The sequence below is a fragment of the Myodes glareolus genome, chromosome 15, assembly GCF_982192425.1.
Source record: "Myodes glareolus chromosome 15, mMyoGla1.1, whole genome shotgun sequence".
Classification (NCBI taxonomy): domain Eukaryota; kingdom Metazoa; phylum Chordata; class Mammalia; order Rodentia; family Cricetidae; genus Myodes; species Myodes glareolus.
The window spans coordinates 66289938-66311749 of record NC_142040.1 but is presented as its reverse complement, the minus strand read 5'-3'; the positions used below and the strand labels follow the sequence as shown (position 1 = coordinate 66311749).

At 42.6% G+C, this 21812-nt stretch overlaps 1 protein-coding gene across 1 annotated transcript in view; it reads right to left on the bottom strand.

Moving 5' to 3' along the window:
* Marchf11 (membrane associated ring-CH-type finger 11) overlaps nt 1–14234 on the bottom strand; it is a 102364-nt gene extending 88130 nt beyond the window's left edge. Inside the window, exons 1-2 of the mRNA XM_048457049.3 lie at nt 13517–14234; nt 12243–12398 (exon numbers count right to left, since the gene is read on the bottom strand). Of these exons, the coding sequence (XP_048313006.1) occupies nt 12243–12398; nt 13517–14032 (672 nt within the window). The 5' untranslated portion in view covers nt 14033–14234. The remainder of the gene's footprint in view (nt 1–12242; nt 12399–13516) is intronic.
* Between the last annotated feature and the right edge of the window lie 7578 nt (nt 14235–21812).

Here is a 21812-nt window from a genome sequence, read left to right as displayed (position 1 = left end):
TCTATTCCTCTTGTTAATGATCTTAGCTCTAGAATCAGAGGCCCTACTGGCTTTAACAAACCTGGCAACTCCGAGCTTACAGCAGTGCTTTATAATTGATAAATAAATGGAAAACTAGTCAATCACAAAGTATTGATTATATAGCACATAGTACAAAATAACCATGATGGAATATTCTGTGGTTACCTCTGGGATGTGAGTAAAATCACCTTCTAGGCCAAAAATAAACATATATGTACTAACTGCTTGTCTTGCTACTATGACAAAATACCTAAAAAAAATCAATGAAGAAAAAAATAAAAGGTTATCTTAGTTCATAATTTAGGGGTACAATCCCTTAAGAAAGCCAAGGCAGCAGGAGCTCAAACAACCTGGACACATCCTATCCACAATTAAAAAGCAGAGAATAATTAATGACTGTAACATGAGGGGCCGACTTGTTGGCGTTTCCGTCCTGCCCGGTACCCCAACAGCCGGCAAATCCCAAAGAGAAATTACACACAGGACTCCATAAGGTTATAAACTGATTGGCTCATTAGGTCAGGCTTCTTGTTAACTCTTATAACTTATATTAACCCATTATTCTCATCTATGTTAGCCATAATGGCTCAGTACCTTTTCCAGTGGGGGCAGCTTACATGTTGCTTCTTCAGTGATCTGCGCAGGAGTGCTGAGGAAGTTTCCTCCTCCCTAGCCTTATCCTATTCTCATTGCCCCGCCTCTACTTCCTGTCTGGTTGACCCGCTTATACTTCCTGCCTGGCCAATCAGCGTTTTATTAAAATACATGATTGACAGAATACAGATAATTCTCCCACACCAAATGACTGCATTACCTCTTTCTCAGCTTGCCTCTTTCTCCACTTCATAAAATCCAGAATCCCATGACCAGAGAGTAGTCTTGTTCATGCTTAGGACAGGTCTTCATATATCAGCTAACTTCAGACTCTCCCCATAGGCATGCCCAGAGGTCCATCTCCCGGGCAATTCTAGACTTGCCCGACAAGTTGGCAATACATACTAACCATAAGTGTTGCCTGTCCTGGTAAGCAACTCACAGTGGCAGGAGCCTAAAGAAGCTGGTCACACTGCAACATGTATCAGGGAGCAGGGAAAGACGAAGTTTAGCACTCAGCTCGTTTTCTTCATTTTATGCAGTCTAGGACTGCAGCTCACATGTAAGGTGGATTCTCACAGCTTGGTTAACCTAACCGGCATGGCCCGAAACTATCTTAATCACAATAGTTCCTCACAGGCATGTCCAGATGCTTGTCTCTTCTGTTACTCTAAATCCTGTTAAAGGAACAATTATTAACTATCACAACTGCACCCTATACCAACTTGATACTCAAGCACATCACTTTTAAGCCTCTAACTTGTCTCCATAGGCATATGGCGCCCTCACAGTGCATTTGCACAACATTAGAAGTCTTCAAAGACTTTAAGACTTCCAACACTGTTTAAGAGATAGAAGAGCAATTCTCATATATGAGATTCAAACACTATCTTAACTATGAGTTCCTACATAGTCAAAAACAAATTATATACTTCAATTTATAATGGCATAGAATTAATACCTGCATAGGTAAAAAAGGGAGTAAAGCAAGGATCAGACCAGATCCCAGAAGGGAAAACAACCAAATGCTACAGCTGTGAGTCTAGGGCTCTGGATGAAATCACCTGGGTTTGAATGGAATTAAGCATCCCCACACCTCCAGGTGTTACCTGCAGCCCATACCCCCAGCTGCTGCCTGTAGCACACACAGCCTCTTTCCTAAGCATCTTTTACCCTGATCCTGTTACTTTCTTTAGAGGAGGTCCCATGGTCCTGACATCTACAACATCTCCCACCTCAACTTTGCACTTTTACACAGACACTCCCAGAGTCTAACATAGTCTAGATAATACCTCACAGGCATGTCCACAGACATCTCTCTTAGCTGAGTCTCAATTTTGTGAAACTGACACTATTAATCATCACACATCCGTTCCAAAACTATCAGCATGCTCACGTTAGACATCTGCATCACTCACCACTCATGGTGACTTGATGGGGAGTTTCCTTATAGGCAACTTAAGAAATAGATGATACTTTTCTTCTTGCAACTTACAAGAATGGAACTTAATCATATTCCACATGAAGATGCATGATTCTTTTGTAAGTCTTTTTCTGTAATGGACATTAGCCTCACAAGTAGCAGGTCAGAGGAGAAGACTTATAGAAGAAAGGGGTAGTCATCACTCACCCTTTAAATCATTCAGAAATGTTTCAGTATCTGTGTCTTCTGTGCTCCACAGCCTGAGAACCACACAGCCCAAAGCTACCCAGTGAATTTCAGACAAGTTCCGTGGAGTCTCGTTAGCTAGGCTAGCATTTTATATGATTTTTGTTTTCACTTCTTTAACTGCTCAAGTTGTCTAGATTTAACATGAAACCCACAGAAGCTACTGCACAATTCCTGAACTGGGCTATGAAAGAAAGATGTTACAGCAGGAAGCTTGAAGAAGCTGTGCTATCAAAATTCAATTCAACCTCTAGGTCTTGGTCCTGGGAACACCACATAGGCAAAGGCTACTCCCTCTCCTCCTTGTGCCGTTCTCTCCAAGGGATTAGAAAATTCCTTGGAAATTTCTCTTCTCTGCATATAAAAGTGATGGAAAGATGATGTTCAGAAATTTAAGAAAGATATGGGCCAATGATAAAACAAATAGTGAATAAAAGAGACCCTGTCCTCTTTTCTATTTAATTAACAAATTCTTTACACAGTTTACTAAAAAGAAACTAATAGGCTATTTAAATGCATATTCATCTGAAAATCTGCAACTGTAACACAGAGAAGTTTAGTACAGTAACTTTTGAAGCATTCTTCACAAAAACATAAAGTCCTGAGATTTGTGAAAAATGCTATCCTTTCCTAAGAGTCTTTTAAACAAACCGAGCCTGTGTAAGTGTCTTGAAATAGTTCTCTACTTGTCTGAAGCTCAGTATCGCGATGGTAATTGAGGAGGAAGATGCCAGTTGGCACAACTGGAAGACCATATATAGCAAATTCATACCCAGAGACCTCCTGGAATAAGAGCTAGACACTTGAGGAGGTCATCCACCCCATCCCAAATTAAGCTCTTGGCCACTTGCATGTAATCAGCAGGCTAAAAAGAGAAGCAAGACAAAAGGCACATTGAGGAAAGAACCTTCATTATTCCGATTGGGATACATTGCCCATGTGTCACCAATCAAAATGAACTGACTTGAGATGAAAATAGAAACAGAGTAGGCTATTAGATGCAAGTTTGCACAGTGTGTCAAACCTAAGGGATGGGAGCAAGAAATGTCTTTTTCCTAAGTCCCTGTATTGCATTTGCCCGTACTCAGTGCTTCTAGGTTTCCTCCTATCCACCCACACAACAGTTTGCAGTCCACCTTTGCTGATACCAAGCTTCATTTGCATAAATCACATGGAACAGATGTTGAATTATGAGTTACGCTCACAGGGGACACGCTGTCAAATATCCAAGGATACAGAAAGTACAAGCCACAATACAGTTGTTCTCGGCAGAGTCCTCCGAATTGGCCTGCATTTACTTGTAATTGTAGTGATTATCTGCTCATCAGACCACTCGCTGCCATTCTGAATGGTCCAGTGCACTCCCAGTTTGTCCTCCGCGTCATCCTCCCTATTCTCAGAAGGTCCAAGAATAGAGGAAGCTGAGTTCCCTTTGTTCTGGTCCCTTTAGTCACAGCACAGCGAAGACACAGCCAAGGTAAAGCAGGAAACGGGCAGGGAGGGAAGAGCCCACCCATTGCTTTCTTTCCCCTGCTGGTGTAGTGTGCCCTGCAGTCAGAAATCATCTTTGAACTTAGGTTACAGTGGTACAAACCACACATCAAAAAATGTAGCCTTGTTTTCAGTCAGGTGGCAGATTTCATAGCAAAAAGTTATATCCAGTAGACTTTCTTAGCAGCTCATCCACAGCTATGAGCACACAGTAAAATTTCCAACAAATTATTCAAATTCTCTGAGCAAATGTTATGTGAAACCCTTCAACCAGTGACAGTCTCAAGAAAGCAAGTGTGTCACACATAGCAATTCCATTTTCACTGAGTCTCTTTTCATGACATTTTAAGTTTTTTAAAGAGTGGATATATCTCCCTGGAAGGTTTTTTTTCTTCTAAAACTAGGTTTTAAAAATAGATCTCTTTATTACTTTTGAGGCTTTTTGTTGTGGCCTAAAAAGCTGAAAACATTTGTCCAGACAAATTCTGAATCTCACTGCTAGTAGATCTAAGAAGACAAATGGAAAACGAACAGTCAGCAAGCAGAAAACCAACCAGTACTCTGGGAATAAAAGCAATGTTAATTCCTCAAGACAAAGTCTCCCTGTAGACATAACACAACCGCCATGCTTCTGGAGCCTTGCTAAAATGCTCACTTGTGTATTCACATACCCATGGATTCACACACTCACTTGTGTATTCACACACTCACCTCACTCATGTTTTCACACACTCACTCAAGTAATCACACACTTACTCATGTATTTATACACTCATTCATGTATTCACACACTCACTCGTGTATTCACACACTCACTCATCAGTTCCTATCACCAGTACTCACTGAATGCTCACAAAGTGACCAAAGTGATATTTAATTTCCAGCACTGTTGTGTTCTGTTCTAAAACTTGTTCAACTCAAGACTGCGCATGCCCCGTTAGAAATCCAGGTCTAAGAGTCCTAAGCAAACTGGAGGAATTCAAAATCAGGGCATTCAGAAGGATCTATAGACACCCAAAGAGTGGCAAATGCTGGACGGATCTATGTCCGGATGGCTCCACAAGCAGTACTCTGCACACGTGTGCCAGGACTCACTGAGATGAGAGGATGTTTGCTCCAAGGCTACTGAGGGCTTGTATGGCTCTGTCTTCCATTTCTGCTGATATGAAAACCATCCCTGTGGTCTGAGACACCACCTCGAAAACTGCTTGGAAGGGACAAGGGGTTGAATATTTAGAGATAGTCAATATGTAATACTTTTATGAAGCTGAAATGCGCCCATCTTCTAAATGACTTAAGTTCACTAGGGTTTTACTTAACGTTGCAAATGTTGAAACTGAAAACCCTTTGTCCTTGGGATCCTCTAAGGGACACCCAAGTTTGCCTTCGATTGTTTGAACTACTGCTGACCACCACAGAGCAGACCCAGCTCTGTAACTGTTTTTTTGTATATAATACTGCAATTTTTTTACATTTCAAAATGAAAGGAGGGGGAAAGTCAAAGGAGTACCATTTCCTGAAACACTGTGATTAAGTGGAATTTAACTCCGGTGTTGCTAAGGGGAACTTCCCTGGAATAGCATCGCGTCTATTCACCTATACGGGGTCTGCAGCTAAGACGGTGGCCATGATGTTCCTCAGAGCTTAATTAACTTCCTATTCTGGTCCTCTGATTTAAATAACCAGGCATCAAGTGAAGATATGTCGGAGATACATTTTTAGTCCTCTACTCAAGTATTCTCTGCTGCCCTAACATGCGTTGAGAGATAGATTCACCCATACATCTGTATTATAGATCCTTTCTCAGAGAGGCAGGTAAGTGAACAGGAACAGACAGCGAAGAAGAGAAAAACTATCCAAACAAAGGAAAGATAAACTTTAAAACATCTATGAAATATGGAAAAGCAGAAGCATGTGAAGGAGAAATTTCTGGAAGGTGTCATCTATCTGATCTACATTGTCTCTCAGCCACTCTCTAGACAGGTTTTTAAAAGCACCAGAACACATGAAGCCCCAAATGCTCCCTTCCTCCTTCCCTCCCATTCCTCCTGTATCAGAGCCATCTGGCTTTGGGACAAATTGGAGGATCAACAGTACACAGTGCCATACAGTAAATATGACAGCTATAGTAGTGTACAAAGCTCATCTACATATTTCATTCAGCAGGGAATCATCAGTCTTGTCTAGTGATGCAGATTCATGTGTCTTGAGAATTAGCAAATAAATGAAACCAAAGCAATTTCTAAAGAAAAGAAATTGTCCTGTGGTGTGTTCCCTGTTTATCTTGGCATTTTTAGTTGCCTACAAGTTATGCCAGCATGTACATCTGAAATATATGTCTGCACATCGTCTTCTTGTTATTGGGCATGAGCATGAAAAGCATTGTCTCTGCCCCTCGTCTACTGTTGAACCCATGAAAATGTCAACAAGGGCAACAACTAGATAAAAAGTCATAGTGAGCCAAGGTTGCACACACATGGACACACTGACATCATCGTGAGCAAGCACTGGGGATGTTTCCTAGTGAGAGCACGCCAGTCTGGTGGTTCCATGTTCTCACATTTTCTTAATCAATTTTCACAATCTCAATTAATTTTAAAGATAATCCATAAACTTCCCTTGGTGCACTATACTAACTATGAGGTTCAGCGAAGGTGAAATTATCTCCTTCATCTCCCATTTACGAAAGTAGCCATGCCTCCCAGATAGATCTAGAAGCTTATGTAGACCTTAGAACAAGATAAATACAAACACTGCTAACTTGTACCTATTGTGGTGGACTGTAGTATTTTGGTGATAACATTTAAAACTGGAAAATAACCCCATGCCCTTGACCATTTTGTGGGCAACGTTCAGGTTATTCTTATCACTCTGAGAAGAACTGTGACCCAGAGTGCATTATGAGTGTTTAAGGAAGCACCAGGGAAGATGAGTAAAATTGGCCAGGGTGCTATTTCTTTAAAACATGACTGGCCAGCATGCAAGTCTGTCCTTTTCCAGGGAGATAAGCCAGGGAGACAGCACACATCTTTTCCTCTGTTCTGGTAATGGCAGAGGGGGAAGAGAAGTTGAGGGAGAAGCATCTATTTCCCTGTTGAGCTGATTCACTGTGGTTCTCTGGCTGGTCTCCCTGTGTCATTGCCCTCCAACAACCTGGAAGGCTCCCTAACTTCCCACTGAAGTTGCAATCCAGCCAATGGGGGCCAGTACACAGTACAGATTTACAATGGCTCTCTGACTTTGAATACAACTATTCTGTGAAATAACCACATTTAAAATTCTCCAGGTCTCAGATCTCCAAATACATGAAGACTCAAGATGGCTGTAAATCAGACTCATGGGGAGGGATATCTGGGCTGTAACTGTGCTTACAACACTGAGGTCAGTATATCTCAGTGCTTCCAAAACGACTCACAGTGATGGGTTCAGTTGAAAACTGGGGTATGTTTTGCCTTTAAAAGGCATAGGTGAAGAACAGTGTGGAAAAATGGAAAAAAAATGAAACAGAAAAGGGAACTCCCAATCACCTGGTTACGGAGATCTGCGCACCTACAGGATATGATGTCTATAGCCAAAGGAACACTATTTAGCCTTAAAAATCAAAAGTAAACAAAAGACTCTCTGTCACTTGTCACATACGGGTGATGCTTTCGGGTTTCATGTTAAGTGGAATAAGCCTGGAACTGGGTGATAAATTAAATACATATGACTTCACTTATACATGGAATCCACAAAATACTGATTTTTATGCCAGTAGAATGGCAATTATCAGAAGATGAGGTGGGGTTGGAGTATGGAAAAGAGGAGACAGCGGTCACTGGGTAGGAAATTGTAGTTAGATACAGAGAGTAAATTCTGGTTCCCCATGTTGTTAGCAACAATGTTCTCTTGTATTTCAAAAGAGCTAAGATACCGTGTTTTAGATAATCTGATCACAAAAATTGTTAAATATTTGGTGTGGTGAATACGTCAACTAGTCATATTTAATCATTCCACAATGAAGCATCTTTTTGTACCCTGTAAGTTTATACAGTTAGTATTAACTAGTTAGAAATAAAACTTACAGGGTTATATGGAAAGATGGCAGCAACAATTTAGTGACAATAGACAGGCAACAAGAAGCACCTCCTCTCAAAGGAGACCAAAACCCCCATCTCTTAGTGGGTTGGACAAGCAATAATGATGACAGACAAAGAGAAAGTGCAGCTATTCTTAGCATGTCATTTTTATTTATGAAGCTAATGTACAAAATAATATATAGAATAGGTGTCGTCATGCTCTTTCTTTTGAAGATAAGTCATTACTAGAGAAATGGCTCAGAGGGTAAAGGCACCTGCTACCAAGCCCGATGACCCAAATTTGATCATCAAAACTTACATAACATAAGAAGAGAACCAACTGCCACAAGGGATCTGTCCTCTAACTGCCACAAGAATAGCATGGCATATGTGCACACACACACACACTCACACACAAATACACAAACACACATGCACACACAAATGTGCACAAACACTAAGCAAATAAAGGTAAAAACTATTAAATATAAGTTAACTCATGTATACAATAATATTGTTAGGACTTCTTGTGTATGTATGCTTTTCTATTTTTTATGGAGGCCCTGCAGTCTGAGTTTTACCCATGGTTACCCCTTAAATGTTATCCCCTCAAAGATTCATGTCACTGACAGCATTCATAAGCTACAACGTGACCTCATCAGCTTGTAATGTCACCAAGGTCTGGAAGTAAATGTGATCTTATATACTCATGCATCTCAATCTTCAGATATAATTATGTGATTCAAAACAGAATTAGCTTTTACTTTTAAAATACCATTAATGTATCATCTTGGGTGTATTAATAACAAGATTCTGTAAGTAAGGAGGAAGGCAAAATGCATTTTAATCACCTCAAATGTCTGAGTTAACGCCTATTGCTAATGATGCAACAATTAAGGTGTAAATGTGTCTGCTCGATTTCTCCAAGGTCCTACCACTGAGCGTAACTGTAACATAAAGCAAGCGAGTGGGAGAATTTGAATCTTGATGAGAAAAATAAATGAATAAAACTCAAGTGTCAGGCGCTCTGTGGCATGTTTTGCTCACACATGCCTATTTCCTGGCAATCACTGTCCCTGTCTCTCCGTGAACAACCAGGACATGATGACTTAACAGCAACAAACACTCCCAGAAAGGGCTTAATGAAATCAAAACACCAAGGGTGAATCAAACTTCCATGCAGTGATAGCCTCCTTCAGCTCAGAGCTCCCAATGGGGAAGTTTGAGCAATGCCTACTGGTCCACATGGACCTGATGAAGATCAAATAGAGAAATGAGGGTGGGAAGGTTGGTCACACTACACATTTTTTTCCTGCAGAGATGGTCTCTCTTTTAAAAATGTCTGACTCCAAGAAGTGGAGTCGGTTTGCCCTTCTCTTGAATCAGAGTCAGACTAGATTTGCTTTAGGCCAAAGAATGTAGAAGATGTAAAATCATGTCACTTCCAAAGTTGAGTTTAATAGATTAGTAATGCTCATGTACATCCTCCTCAAAACCAGGCGTGATAGTGCTGGAAGCACAAGATGTGGGAGGAGAACTGGGGTGTCAGTGAGTATCTCCAGAATGAACCCCAATCAACAGCTACCACCAAGAAAAGTCAAATGGCAAAGTTATCCAGGATGCTCTTAGAAGGCCAAACCTTTGGATTACAGTTTATTATAGTTTTAGGTTAAAAAACTCACTAGCTGACCTCAGTCAAAACACAGACTCTTGTCTGTGAGATTATAATAACAAGATAATAAGTTATAGCCGCTGTTTAAATCACTAAGAATTTAGAAAGCAAAAGATTTTCTAATCCTTCCTAGAGATCTGTGTTAAAACCAGCTCCTGCTTCAAAAGATTGTGAAAAATCAAGACACGCTAGCAGAAGACTGAGAGGAACTTTCCAATACAGTGGTAAAGACCATGAACCCTGAAGCCAGATTGAGTTAGAATCCAGGTATACCCTGAGGAGAGACTGGCTGTGTTCCAGCTTCACATTGCATAATGTAGAGATAACAGCATTGCTCAAATTACTAATATGTTACAACGACTAAATATCAGTTCTTTTACGTATGTAAGGCATTTAGAACAGTAGTGGCACAAACTAACTGCTCAGTAAATGTTCCTGCTCGCTATTATTGTTTATTCTCTACTCTGTTCTCATCCAGTGAACTGTCTGCTCAGAGCCATGAGATGACCCTACTCTTAGGAGACAGAGATAGACAGACGAAGGGAGAGCCCTGCGATGCTTCCTGTTGGATTCTGCCCTGGAGGAGGTGGCTTTCTATCAGGCCACAGGAACACGGAAGTGATGCCTAACAACTCCCAGGGTCCTCACATTAGGAGTCAGAGTGAAGGCTCGGGTCGTGGGGCATCCACAATAAAATGTCAAACTGAGAACCAAACTCTATCTCTTCACCTGGGCATTGAAAGTCCATTCTTTGAGGCCTTGTGATCAATTCCTGTTAGGTAAGTGTAGCAGGCTTAGATTTGGAGTACAGCTCAGTGTTTTAGAACACTTGCCTCATATGTATGAGGGTCAGAGTTCAATCCCTAGCACCTTAAAAAATGAGCACCAAGCTTTTTATATATGGAGTACAGTCATGTAAAGTTCTTTCATGCAACAATATACTAGCATAGCATTCGTGTGAACTTCTTTCTAAACATTACTTTCCATCTCAGTGTAATAATCAGGTAGCAACACAAATCATATCTATAAATGTATGTATGTGTAGATGGATATACAAACATATATGTATTGCAACGAAACTAACCTTAAATACATTAGTAATGTTGGTTAACTTGACGGGATTTTGATTTTTTGAAGGGAAAGTGGATAATTGCTTTTGTTAAAATAAATACTGTATTTTTAATGAAGCAAAAAGGCATGAATTCCTTTCCTTCTCAGATTATAAGGACTAGAAATAGCATTATTTGCCCTAGACTTTTATCTCTGTTCAGTGGTCATAAAGAGCCTATTTCTATTCACTGCAAAATTAATGCTCAATGAAATGAATATATAGTATCTCTCAATTGAAGTTTTTGAAATATCTAGTGTTCCACTGTAGCTCCACACATTGTCTCACTAGGCTCACTACTGAAGATAAGACTCCTGTGTCATACCTCTTGTGTGGAGACACATGATGTCAACCATGCCATGGCCTTTGGGCACAGCTCCAACTATCTTTCAGGGCAGCATAAGTAGATTCATTAACTCATGCACAGTCAGAAGTTCTGGAAGAGGTGTCAGGTCTGTGACTGACTTCAGTGTGGCCATACCTCTCACTAGATGAGCTCCCCCTTTTCAAGTAACTTGTAAGCCTGAGGTGGAGATATCCCCTTTTTCATTTCAGGATTGCTAATCATGCCTTAAATGCAACTCTCAGAGATGCAAAGTCACTGCATAATAAATAAGGTGCCAACTAAATACTAAGAAATTTAAATGAGTAGTGTAATAACAATTCACATTCTGGGTTCCTTCAGAAATGCTGCAGTGCCATGCATATTATTTAGCTCAATGTAAAATGGATTTGGTAGTTTAGATACAAACAAGGGACGCTAGGTTCCATCATGTTCCCTTCTCCACCAACCCACTGCTTCTTTCATGACTGTTGAATCCCTCACTGCTGAATTTCCCTGCCAGATCTCTGCTACACATTTCCCTACTTTGCTCTAAGATATCATTCTTAATATTCTATATTTTAGACTTCATCAACTTATTCAAAGAACTTGAGTCATTTCCACCAAGAAAAATAAAGGAACAAGAGAAAGAAGTCTATTGGTGTCATTCATATGCCTATAATACTGTGTCACTGTGTGATTTTAAACAAAAGTTTGAAACTATGTACAATTTCAGCATCATTATTGAGCTTCCTGCAGGGAACATGTCTGCATGCACTATATAACTAAAGCCACTAAGAATTAATACGAGAAAAAGTAACTCATACGAAACAGAAGCTTAAGTATGAAGAATACAAGAGTTGAACTGACAGGTTCACTTGTTAAGTTTCTGCCCTAGTAAGTAGCTACTTTATTTGCATTTGTTTTCCATAAACTGAGTCCGGCATAGTTTAAATAAATGTAAAAATGTCTGCTTAATAAGCTGTATAACATCACTAATTACTAAAACAACTCAAGTAGATTGTGACATTTTACCAACATACTCTTTAAGAAATGGAACTAGCTATAAGTTGATTAGTAAATAACAAATTATGAAGGAAATCATTTGGTTAAAATGTCCTTTGCATTTCTCAGACAGAATGTCACAGTGTTTTCTAAGCGCATCCTACAAATTCTAAATCTTGGGCTTACTTCAGTTTGCATTAAATATTCCTAAGTAGCATCAAGGGAATTGCTTAAGCAAAAATAAAAGTCAAGTGCACCCGTGTTAACAAGAGCACGCCTGGAAAAGCAAGCGCCGTGTCTACCTGGCAAGGTTGCTTCATCTTAATGGCTGTGACGTGGTACCTGTAGCAGCACAGCTCGCAGGTCCAGGAGCCCCTCTCGCTGATCCACTTCAGAAGACACAGCTGATGTGTGTACCGCACAGACCCGTCACAGCGGCAGGGATTCAGCAACTCGCCCTGGAAAGAAAACAGCTCACTGTGAAAAGTCCTGTTCCTGCCTCCGCTTAAAAACCCTAAGCTCCCTTTCTTTCCCTTCTAAATGGTTTGCCCAGATGGGTACGAGCATCAAGCTCTATCCCAGAAAACCAAATTAAATTTTTATATGTCTGATGGGAATGATACTAAAGTCTTAGAAAACTATTTCCGAGATAGTGCTTAGAGTCATGACATCAATGTTCCACTGACATACAGAATGTCTGCAAGACATAGCCCCCAATACCCTTGGGAGAAAGCTCTACTATTAAATCTCTTTAATAACTTTTAAGTGGATGGTCAGATGCATTTCCTCTGCAGTTATTCTTAATCATCGCTGAAGAAGAAATGCATGGCAGAAAGCAGCTCACAGTAGCATTATGCTTTTACTTTTTCTAAATGCAGCATCATAAATATTGACTTGGACGGAACACTATATTTCTGAAAGCCTGCATATTCTTATGCAACTTCCTTACTCTTAAAGACATCAAACCCGGTGTTTTCACACACTTTGGAAGGGCAATGCATTATCCTTTTTCCCTGTTTGACGATTCTCATGAAAGTTCGCATGTGCCTCTCATGGTGTTTATAATTTTCGAAATGTGTTTCTAGCAATGCATCAAGTACATCAATTGGCCTTTCTTTTAATAATTTGCAGTAATTTTTTGCAAGTGATAATTTGCAAAAAATAATTAATAGTTGCAAATAATTAATAATTTGGTATTGTAGCATGGCTTACTCCCCCCATGCTCCCCTCGTTTGTAGTCTAAGACTATGCCATCTGGATACATAATAAAAAAAAAACAGACTTTGCTTTTGCATCCTATAGATTTGATTCTACTTACAAACTAAAATACTTTGAGTAATTCACAAGGAACGCTTAATGATGTTACCATTATAGCACCTGAAGCGTAATCGACTGCAAAATCAAGTAGAGGGAAAAAGTGTAGGTTTAATTTACTTCTTTATTCTCCAGCCACCAGGACACTTTATCTGCCTTCATAGAAAGAGGACTGGAGTATTAGAAGCTGCTAAGAGGCGTGCGCTGTCCGCGGTGCTGAAAAGGCTAACAGCCTGCAGACCTGGGGTCCCTCTGGCCTTACCTGCTCAGCGCCTTGAAAGCAGATCTTGCAAATGGGCTGATGGTGCTGGTGATGATGCCCCGAACGTTGGTCGCCACAGCCGCCGCTGCTACTGCTGCGGCTGCTGCACACGGAGCGTGTTTCGGGCTGGTCTCCCGTGCCGCGCCGCTCGCCCTCCCCACACGCGCCGGCCTCGGGCTCCCCCGGGCTGCCTTTCTCCGCCGTTTTCTCGGGGACTGCCACTTCAGGAAGGCGCCTCCGACCTTCACAAGAGTCGCCGGCCGCTGACACCTCCTGCTCGCGGGGCAACAGAGACGGTGGCAGCCGCTCATCCGCACGCCGCGGGGCCACCTCTAGCGGCGGCTCGCCCGACCCTGCGGTGCGCTCCGGAGGAGCCGGCAGAGGCGGCCGGTAGCGTTGGGAGGTGGGGACCAGGGTCGGCTCTCCCGGTGGCGGAGGCGGAGGCGGCGGGGGCAGGGGCGGCTGGGCTTCCCGATGGTCCACCCGGCTACACCGATTGCTGCCCTCCTCGCTCATGGTGGAGCCGCCTCCGCCCTCCTGCCCGCCCGGTGGCGGGCCGGACAAGGACTGCAGCCAGAGAGAGAGAGCTAGGGGAGGCCGGAGAGGGAGGAGGAAGGAGGGCAGCAAGGAGGACCAGGGCGCCGGGACTGGGAGGGAGGAACCGGGAGGGGACACGGAGGACCAGCGCGGCGGCGGCAGAAGCGGCTGTTCGGCTGAGCCGCCGGCTTGGCTCTGATGGAGGCGGCGTAGAGTTCGGCTGCGCGTGCCAGGCGCGCGAAGGGTGGGTGGGGGGAGGGAGGGAGCGCGGAGATGCGCAGGGAGGCTGGGAGGGAACAGGCGCGGGACTGGGGAGGAGGGTGCGAGTCGTGCGTGAGAGGGTTGTGTGGGGTGCAGAAAGGACCAGGCTGGAACTGGGGGATCCCTGGACTGCTTCCACCAACCCCGCCCCTGGCCTCTCATGTCGATTCCGGGGCGGATTGCCCCTCTTAGAAGCGCGAGGCACTGCGGCTCCCGTGAGCTAGTGAAAGGGGGAGGGGTCGGAAGCTGCTGATCCAAAAACCGTTGCTGGGTGGGTCTGGGGGGATTTCTGTGACACCGGCCGGATGAGGGCGCGATGAGTCAAGAGGAGACGCGCGTGGGAGTGGGGATGAGGGAGAGGCAGGTAACCCTGTAGTGCAAGGACCCACTGAACAGAGGCACGCGGGATAGGACTCCTGGGGGTTGATCCACTGTTATTTGGGGATCGCGATCCTTTCCCCTTCAGAGGACTCTGCATCCTAAAATCCTCCAAACAGAAGTCTCTGGAACCGTTGTCATCCCACTGTTTAATTTTCCCCTTTGAATCCTTCAGTGCCATGTCCCCTGCAGTATGCACCTTTGGTTTGTAAATTTTCCAGATGTCTCAGAGGTTGGAGGGTCACATCCTGTAGCAATGCCCCAATGGGTCTCCTTCATCCTTTAAGTGATGATGCTGCCTCCTTCCCAGGAGAAGGGGCTACAACCTTGAACCTCTATTTGACTCTATGTGAGTCCAGTTTTTCTAACTTCTCAGGCCTGGTTCCTTTGTGAACATCCCCCCCCCCACGCCCCCGCGCGCCTTCCTGCAGGATACTAGACAGAAATCTGCGCTCCTGTGCGCTGGCAGAGTGTATTTCAAATCTTGCCGTCTGAATTCTGAAGTCATTGGATTTATACCCCAAAGGGTACCTATGCAAATCAACTGTGACTTTTCATGGCCCTGGCACTTTAATGACTTTGACACACGCAACTGGCCCCGGAGACATTCATTTTGGCTAACTTCATAGCTGAAGACCCAGGGTCAGCTGGCAAACCACCACATAGCTCAAGGTCACCTGCCTGTTAAAAGAATGTTGAGACTGACTTCAGCTTTCGGGGCAGGGGCTCGGGCACCAGAGCGCGTGTGTGTGTGTGTAGGGAGGGGTGTGGTGGCTGAATTCACACCCAATCCTCTCTTCATTCTCTTAAAAATAGTTCTGTAGATTGTGGCTTGTTGGGTGTCTCTAACTTCAGTTAACAGATTTCAAAATGGTTGAGACAAAACACCAGCTTAAGTAAGTTTTTCAGTTACACATTTGGCAGTATGAAGTATATTTGCCTTTTACAAAAGAGGAAGAGAGAAAAGGCCTGGATCTTTTGACATCATATATCAGTATGATGTGAATGAAGTTGCAAAAAAAGAAAAAAAAATCAAGAATGCTTTGTCACAAATGGCCTCAGATGAAACAGCTTCCAGGAATGTCCTCTCACCCTTAATTCCCTCAGACCGGTTTATTTTTGGTAGCAGAGTGGCCGGCAGCAAACACGGTTTTAAAATAATCCTTGCAGGCCTGGGGAACTTACCACGTTGTGGAAATGTGATTGTAGATCAGTGCTGTTTGGGTCTTCACCTGTCAAAACTGCACTGCACACGTCTATATAGTATCCCACTCTAAGGGTTTTCATGGAAATTAATATAATCAGAAGCCTAGCTCATAAATCCTTAAAGGGACACAAAATTTATAGACAATGCCAAGTAATGCAGTGTATTGCTAATAAATCTCTATGAGATATGACAAAATATGTTTTTAAAGGAGCTTGTGCAGATGGCGATGCAGTTAAACAGCACCAAGGTGCATCCTTTCGACTGCTGTCTTCTGTGGGGGAAAAAAACCCAATAACAGAATAACAGAAAAGTCTGTTTCCTTAATATGATGGCTAACCACGTCAAATCTGAAGGAAGCATTGTTTCCCAGTTTCATTGAAATCACAGGTAAATTTCCCTCCTCCATCCCCAAAAAGCTTGTTCAGGGTCTTCACTTCACCTGCAGAGTCTTCAAGGGGCAGTTGGAACTGTAAATTCTGACCTCTTCTGAAGAAGTGTGAAGTAATGAGAGACATGGAAAGAGGAAGAGGAACTGCCAACACCCAAGTGGAAGAGAGGAAAGAGACACACAAAGGATGGTGCGGACGGACACCGCAGCTCCGACAGTCACCAGAAGCTGATGTGCATCCGCCTAGTTTATTTTAAAAAAAAAAAAAGTTTTATCAAATCAAGTGAATGCTGTAAAGTATATGAAGCCATTCTTAACTTATAGAAATAAGGATAAGGCTATATATAACATAGCAGATTAAACAAATCCATTATAATGCTCCCCGCATTCATCCTTCAACACGTGAGCTGTTTCTCTATAAAGTCCAGACCCTTTACGTACCACTAGCCGAATCTTAGAGTGGTGAAAGAAAAGAGAAAAAGCCAGGCAAGTGTCAGGTGTTCTTTTGTGGCATTCCTGTGTGTCCCTAAGAGTTTCTTCTGCAGCTCCCCTAGTGTGCACATCCTGGAATTCGAAGCTGGGGAAAAAAATAACAATAACAGAAAATTCCTTCAAAAATTCCAACAGAAAAAAAAATCACTTCAAGAGAAATGGTTAGACAGCAGTTAATGCTGGCCATGGCAGGTGGGAGTGATTTATTCTGAATCTGAGCTAGGCATGATGGCCTTGGTATGCCCTTCAAACAAATAAAGATAGCTGGGAGAGCTTTTTAAAGTTGCTCCTTTAACTCTTTTAAGTGTAGCTCTTAGAGACATTGCAAGGTTGTTCCTTTGGCACCTTTAGGATACGTTGATGCCCCCGTGAAGACAGAACATAATACATAGTATTCTCAGTTATCTCCACATACTCAAGAACAGAAACTAAGAATCTAGCCTGTACTTCATCACAGAGAAATCATTTCCCTAGCCTTGTGCTGCGCTTGAGGGTGGGGCTCTTCACGCATCCCACCCAGCACTGACCTGTGCAGAGGTTAGCTCTGTAAGGCACCAGAACCGAAGCAGTGTCTGTAGCCTCAGGGCAGCATGGTTCCATATAAAAAGAGGGCCATAATTCACAGCTTTCCTCCTCTTCACTTAACCCTAGTGTCACATACTGGTTTCATCATCCAAAGCCACATCTCACGAAGCAGGTCCTGTCCAAAAGTAGATGACTTCCCAAGCCGTTTTTCATCTTCATTATGCCTGAAGCTAGTTTCTCACTCATTCTGCTTTTCAAGCCAAGAAAACAACAACAACAAAAACGATGTCATTCTTGCACTTTATTTTTACATTAGTGTATGAAATTAAAACGTCTTTCAAAGGTACTTTCAAAATATATACTAAATTCTACTACTTCTTTTCACTGATGTGCCTACCGCCCCAGTTCAGAGCGCCATCCTGGTGCACCTGTACCGTCAGCATGGTTCCTGATTGCTTTTTAGCAGATGTCATTTCTCCCGTAGTTTGAGAACACTCTTTCTTTCCATCACTGTAGTCTTGGTTTCCACATCTCCCCACAGTTTTCTATTCCTGATAATGTGTCCACTCTTCTAAAGGCTTCCAAATCCATGATAGCCAGGTCCTCTCTACTTTTGCTGTTCTCACTGGTCCTCATCAGCTTGATAACTCTGGCCACGGTCCTCCAAGTCCCTGGTCTCATCTCGAAAAGCCCTAGGATACCCAAACTCTGCAAACAAATAAACATCATCAAACTTCCTGATTGCGACCAAAACCAAACCTCTTCAGACCCCTCCCCAAATGTTCTGAGACCTTGAACACAAGAAGCTGGTCTCTTAAAGAGGGTGCATGATTTGTGAAAGAGCATATTGCTCTAAAATAGTAAGGAATCCTTGTGCTCTCCTATGTCTTGAACCTTGGGAACACAAAAGAGTTCTTCCCCCTCAGAGATGTAAATACCCAGAGTGCCTAATTAAAACACTGTGGACGTCTGCACGCACAGGGCATCCAAAACCAACCTGCCATCTGGAAAACAGCGAAATCGATGTCACTTGACAGGGCAGCCACGCTCTAATAAAGCCATCTCTGATTCTGCCCAGCTGAAAATTATCTTGTTTGCTACCAAACTCATACATTAAATGTGATTTTATGCTACCTCTCGAATGCTATGCCTTGCGTTATGGCACTGGACATGTTTCCATTTGTGTCTTTCCCATTGGTCTACATTTTAGCCCATTTGAATTGGGTCTGCCTATGCCTATGCAACCTTTGTCTTAAGGGCTATAATTACTACGATGCTCAATAAGCATGAATTAAACATTAAATTAACATGAATTTTAATTCAAAATATCTTATTTTTAATCTATTAATACGCTTTTAAACAAGTAACAACTTAAAAAGAGGTATGTTCCCGCCATGCTTGGGTAGAGGGCAGAGGAGTCAGCTACAGAACTTGGTAATGCAGACAGCCACTTCGTAGCTATCTTGATAAAGACTCAGGGTCCCTAGGAACCGTTCGAGAGCTACAGCACATACAGGGAACTAACAAGTGTCCTTACTCTTCCACCCATCCTTCCCCACTTTTCTCCAAATTGCTGACCGCGCTACCAGGACATCGGACCTTGCTGAGGAGAGTGGAAATCTGAAACAGGAAGCAACGCTAGTTTGCAGACTTTACACGGATGTCAGTCTGTTTGCCACAGTGCCTACCTCTTTCCTGGAGCCTCTTCCACAGAGGCTCTCTTCAACAAAAAAGGGAACCAGTTCCAGGTTTACACCAGACCACTAACCCCAGCAACCTCCCACTGAGCCATTTCCCAGACCTGACACACCCCAAAGGAGGGTTGTGATGTCCCCACAATACATCACGCCCTGTGGACCACCCAGTGAAGATCCCACTGATGAAAATGCAGAATTACTGTCAGTCAATACCAATTCCTGAAAGGGAGGGAAGTATTCTTCCCAGTGGAACGACTGTTTGGCTAGTAAAATCCTCTTTATGCCTACTTCTTGGATGAAATCTGTAGCTTGTAGCAACTATTCTATTAACCACCTTCTGCTATGCGCCTGAGTTCCCACACCCACGCAGCTAGCCCTCTCCTCAGCTAAGGCTATAGCATGGAAATGTGCATCCAGATATAATTGTTATTGTGATACAAATGCAAGCATTATAAAAGCTTTAGTTATATAATGGGTGCTGAAGTGATAAATGTAAAAAGGCTTGAGTAAAAGGGCATAAATTAATCATTTACAAAAATAATAATTTTAGGAATCAACATGATATCTCAGAGGGTAAAAGTGTCTTTTGCCAGGCCCAGTGACCAGAATATGGCACCCAGATAAACAGAGAGAAAGAAGAGGACCTACAAACACACATACACACACACACACACACACACAAATGAAATAAAATAAAATTTAAAATGTAAAACAATATTAAATACTGTCATGACCTCAACTGTTAATCCAGATTGATTGTAAAAAATAAAATTGTTCAATCATCAGTTAGCAATTCAAATCTACTGGACGGTGTCCTTTGACTGATCCCTTAATACCTGTAGAAAAACCAAGAAGATGGGAACGTAGGATTAAACTCATTGCATAGACTGCGCTGTAGGATTAAAAGTGTTATGATAGTCCAGAAATGCAAATAACTCTGTATGGAAAAGGGTACTCATTGCAATAAAGCTTCTCAGAATCTATCATTTGAACTGGGTTTATGTGATGGAAAAAAAAAATGTCAGTAGTAACTCAGCTGAACCAAATCAAGAGGTAGAGAAGCTGCTGGCCATGTACAGTGAGTTCAGTGTGACGGCTAAAAGACAAAGGCCTGTAGCAGCTGTGATGTAAGCAGGAGAAAGTGTGACAAGGGAGACAGACGAGTACCTCCTGCTCCAAATCACCCCTGCAAGTTCCAGCGTTTACCTACCAAGGTGTCAACTCCAACCGAGAGCTGAGAACCGGGAAATGAACAAGCAGCCCGATAACAGATCACCTCAGCCCATGCCCTGAACACTCTCACAGATTTATATGTTAATGTTTCCACTTCTTCAGGTGACATGATATCATCTTCTTTTAACCTTAACTAGAACCCTACTAAATAGGCACCCCAATTTCCCTGCCCACGGCAGACTGCTAACACCGCACTTAGAAATGCAAGCAATACCCCCGGCATTTGAAAATAACTGCTAATGTTAATCCCCTCCAAAAAATAAATAAATAAAGCCAATCTCTTAAAAAAAATATTTCAGCAGCAGGAGTTCGTTTTTGAGCAAAAAGCTTTGTGCATGCTTGAGTGAGCTCCTGGAAATATGGCCTCGTAGCCTCCACACTCACTGGCATCTCTAATGAAGAGTGTGAGTATCCAAGGAAAGTATATAGCTTTCACATATTGCTCTAGAGAGCACAATTACTTAGCATGCATGATCCCTTCGTTCAATCACCAGGACCTTAACATTAAAAAACGAGTGTGCTGCCCACGCCACGTTTGTTGATTAGCCTATAAAGGGCAATGAAGCATGTTCAGGTTCTTTTACAGTAAAGCCGGCATATTAGTTCCCTTCCTTTTTCTGACTTTTAATTTCATTTATTTAGTTATGATTGTGGGCACCACTTCAGATTCCTAGGAAGTCATCTCTTGATACTGCTACAATGTCATCGCATAAAGGCTTTAAGTGTAAGGACCATGATTCTCGACTAGAAGCCTTGACGCCAGGTAATGTTTGAAAGAACACATTTGATATCCATGGTCATATGAAAGATACCAAAATGTCAGGTTTTCCTACTGCTGTAATAAAACGCAATGACAAAGGCAACTTATAGAAGCAAGAGTCTATATGGGCTCTTGTCCCAGGGAGCTAGTGTCCACGACGAGAGAGTAGAGCCAGCGGCCATAGACATAATGGCTGGAGGAGAACCTGAAGGTTCACATTTTGAACCAAAAATAGGCAGCAAAATGTGTGAACTAGAAATGGCACAAGTCTTCACACTCTCAAAGCCTACTTCCAGTGCCTTCCCTCCTCCAGCAAGGCCACACCTACTAAACCTAACCAGTGTCACTAACAAGAACCAATTATTCAAATGCCAAAGATTGTGGATGGCTTTATTATTATTCAAACCACCACATTCAGTTAAATATTTCTGTCACTTAAGATAATCAGGTTGAGAAGTTTCCTTCCATTCTTCTCCACAGCCTCTGAGCGTCCTGCTTCCCCAGTCCTGGTAGGTACATGTTGCTGGAGGCTGCTCATTCATTCCAGGCTGCTCAGACCCCTGAAGTAATCACATTACTTGTATTAATTGTAATACTGTTTGGCCAATAGCTTAAGCACATTTCTGGCTAACTCTTATATCTTTAACCCATTTCGATTAATCTGTGTTTTGCCACATGGCTGCAGCTTACCAGCAAGGTTCCAATGGGCTCTGGTAGAGGCATCTGTCTCCTGTGGGTGGCTACATGGCTGATGTGAGATTATCCTCTGTATGCTGTGAATATCATTGGTTAATAAAGGAACTGACTTGGGTCTATAG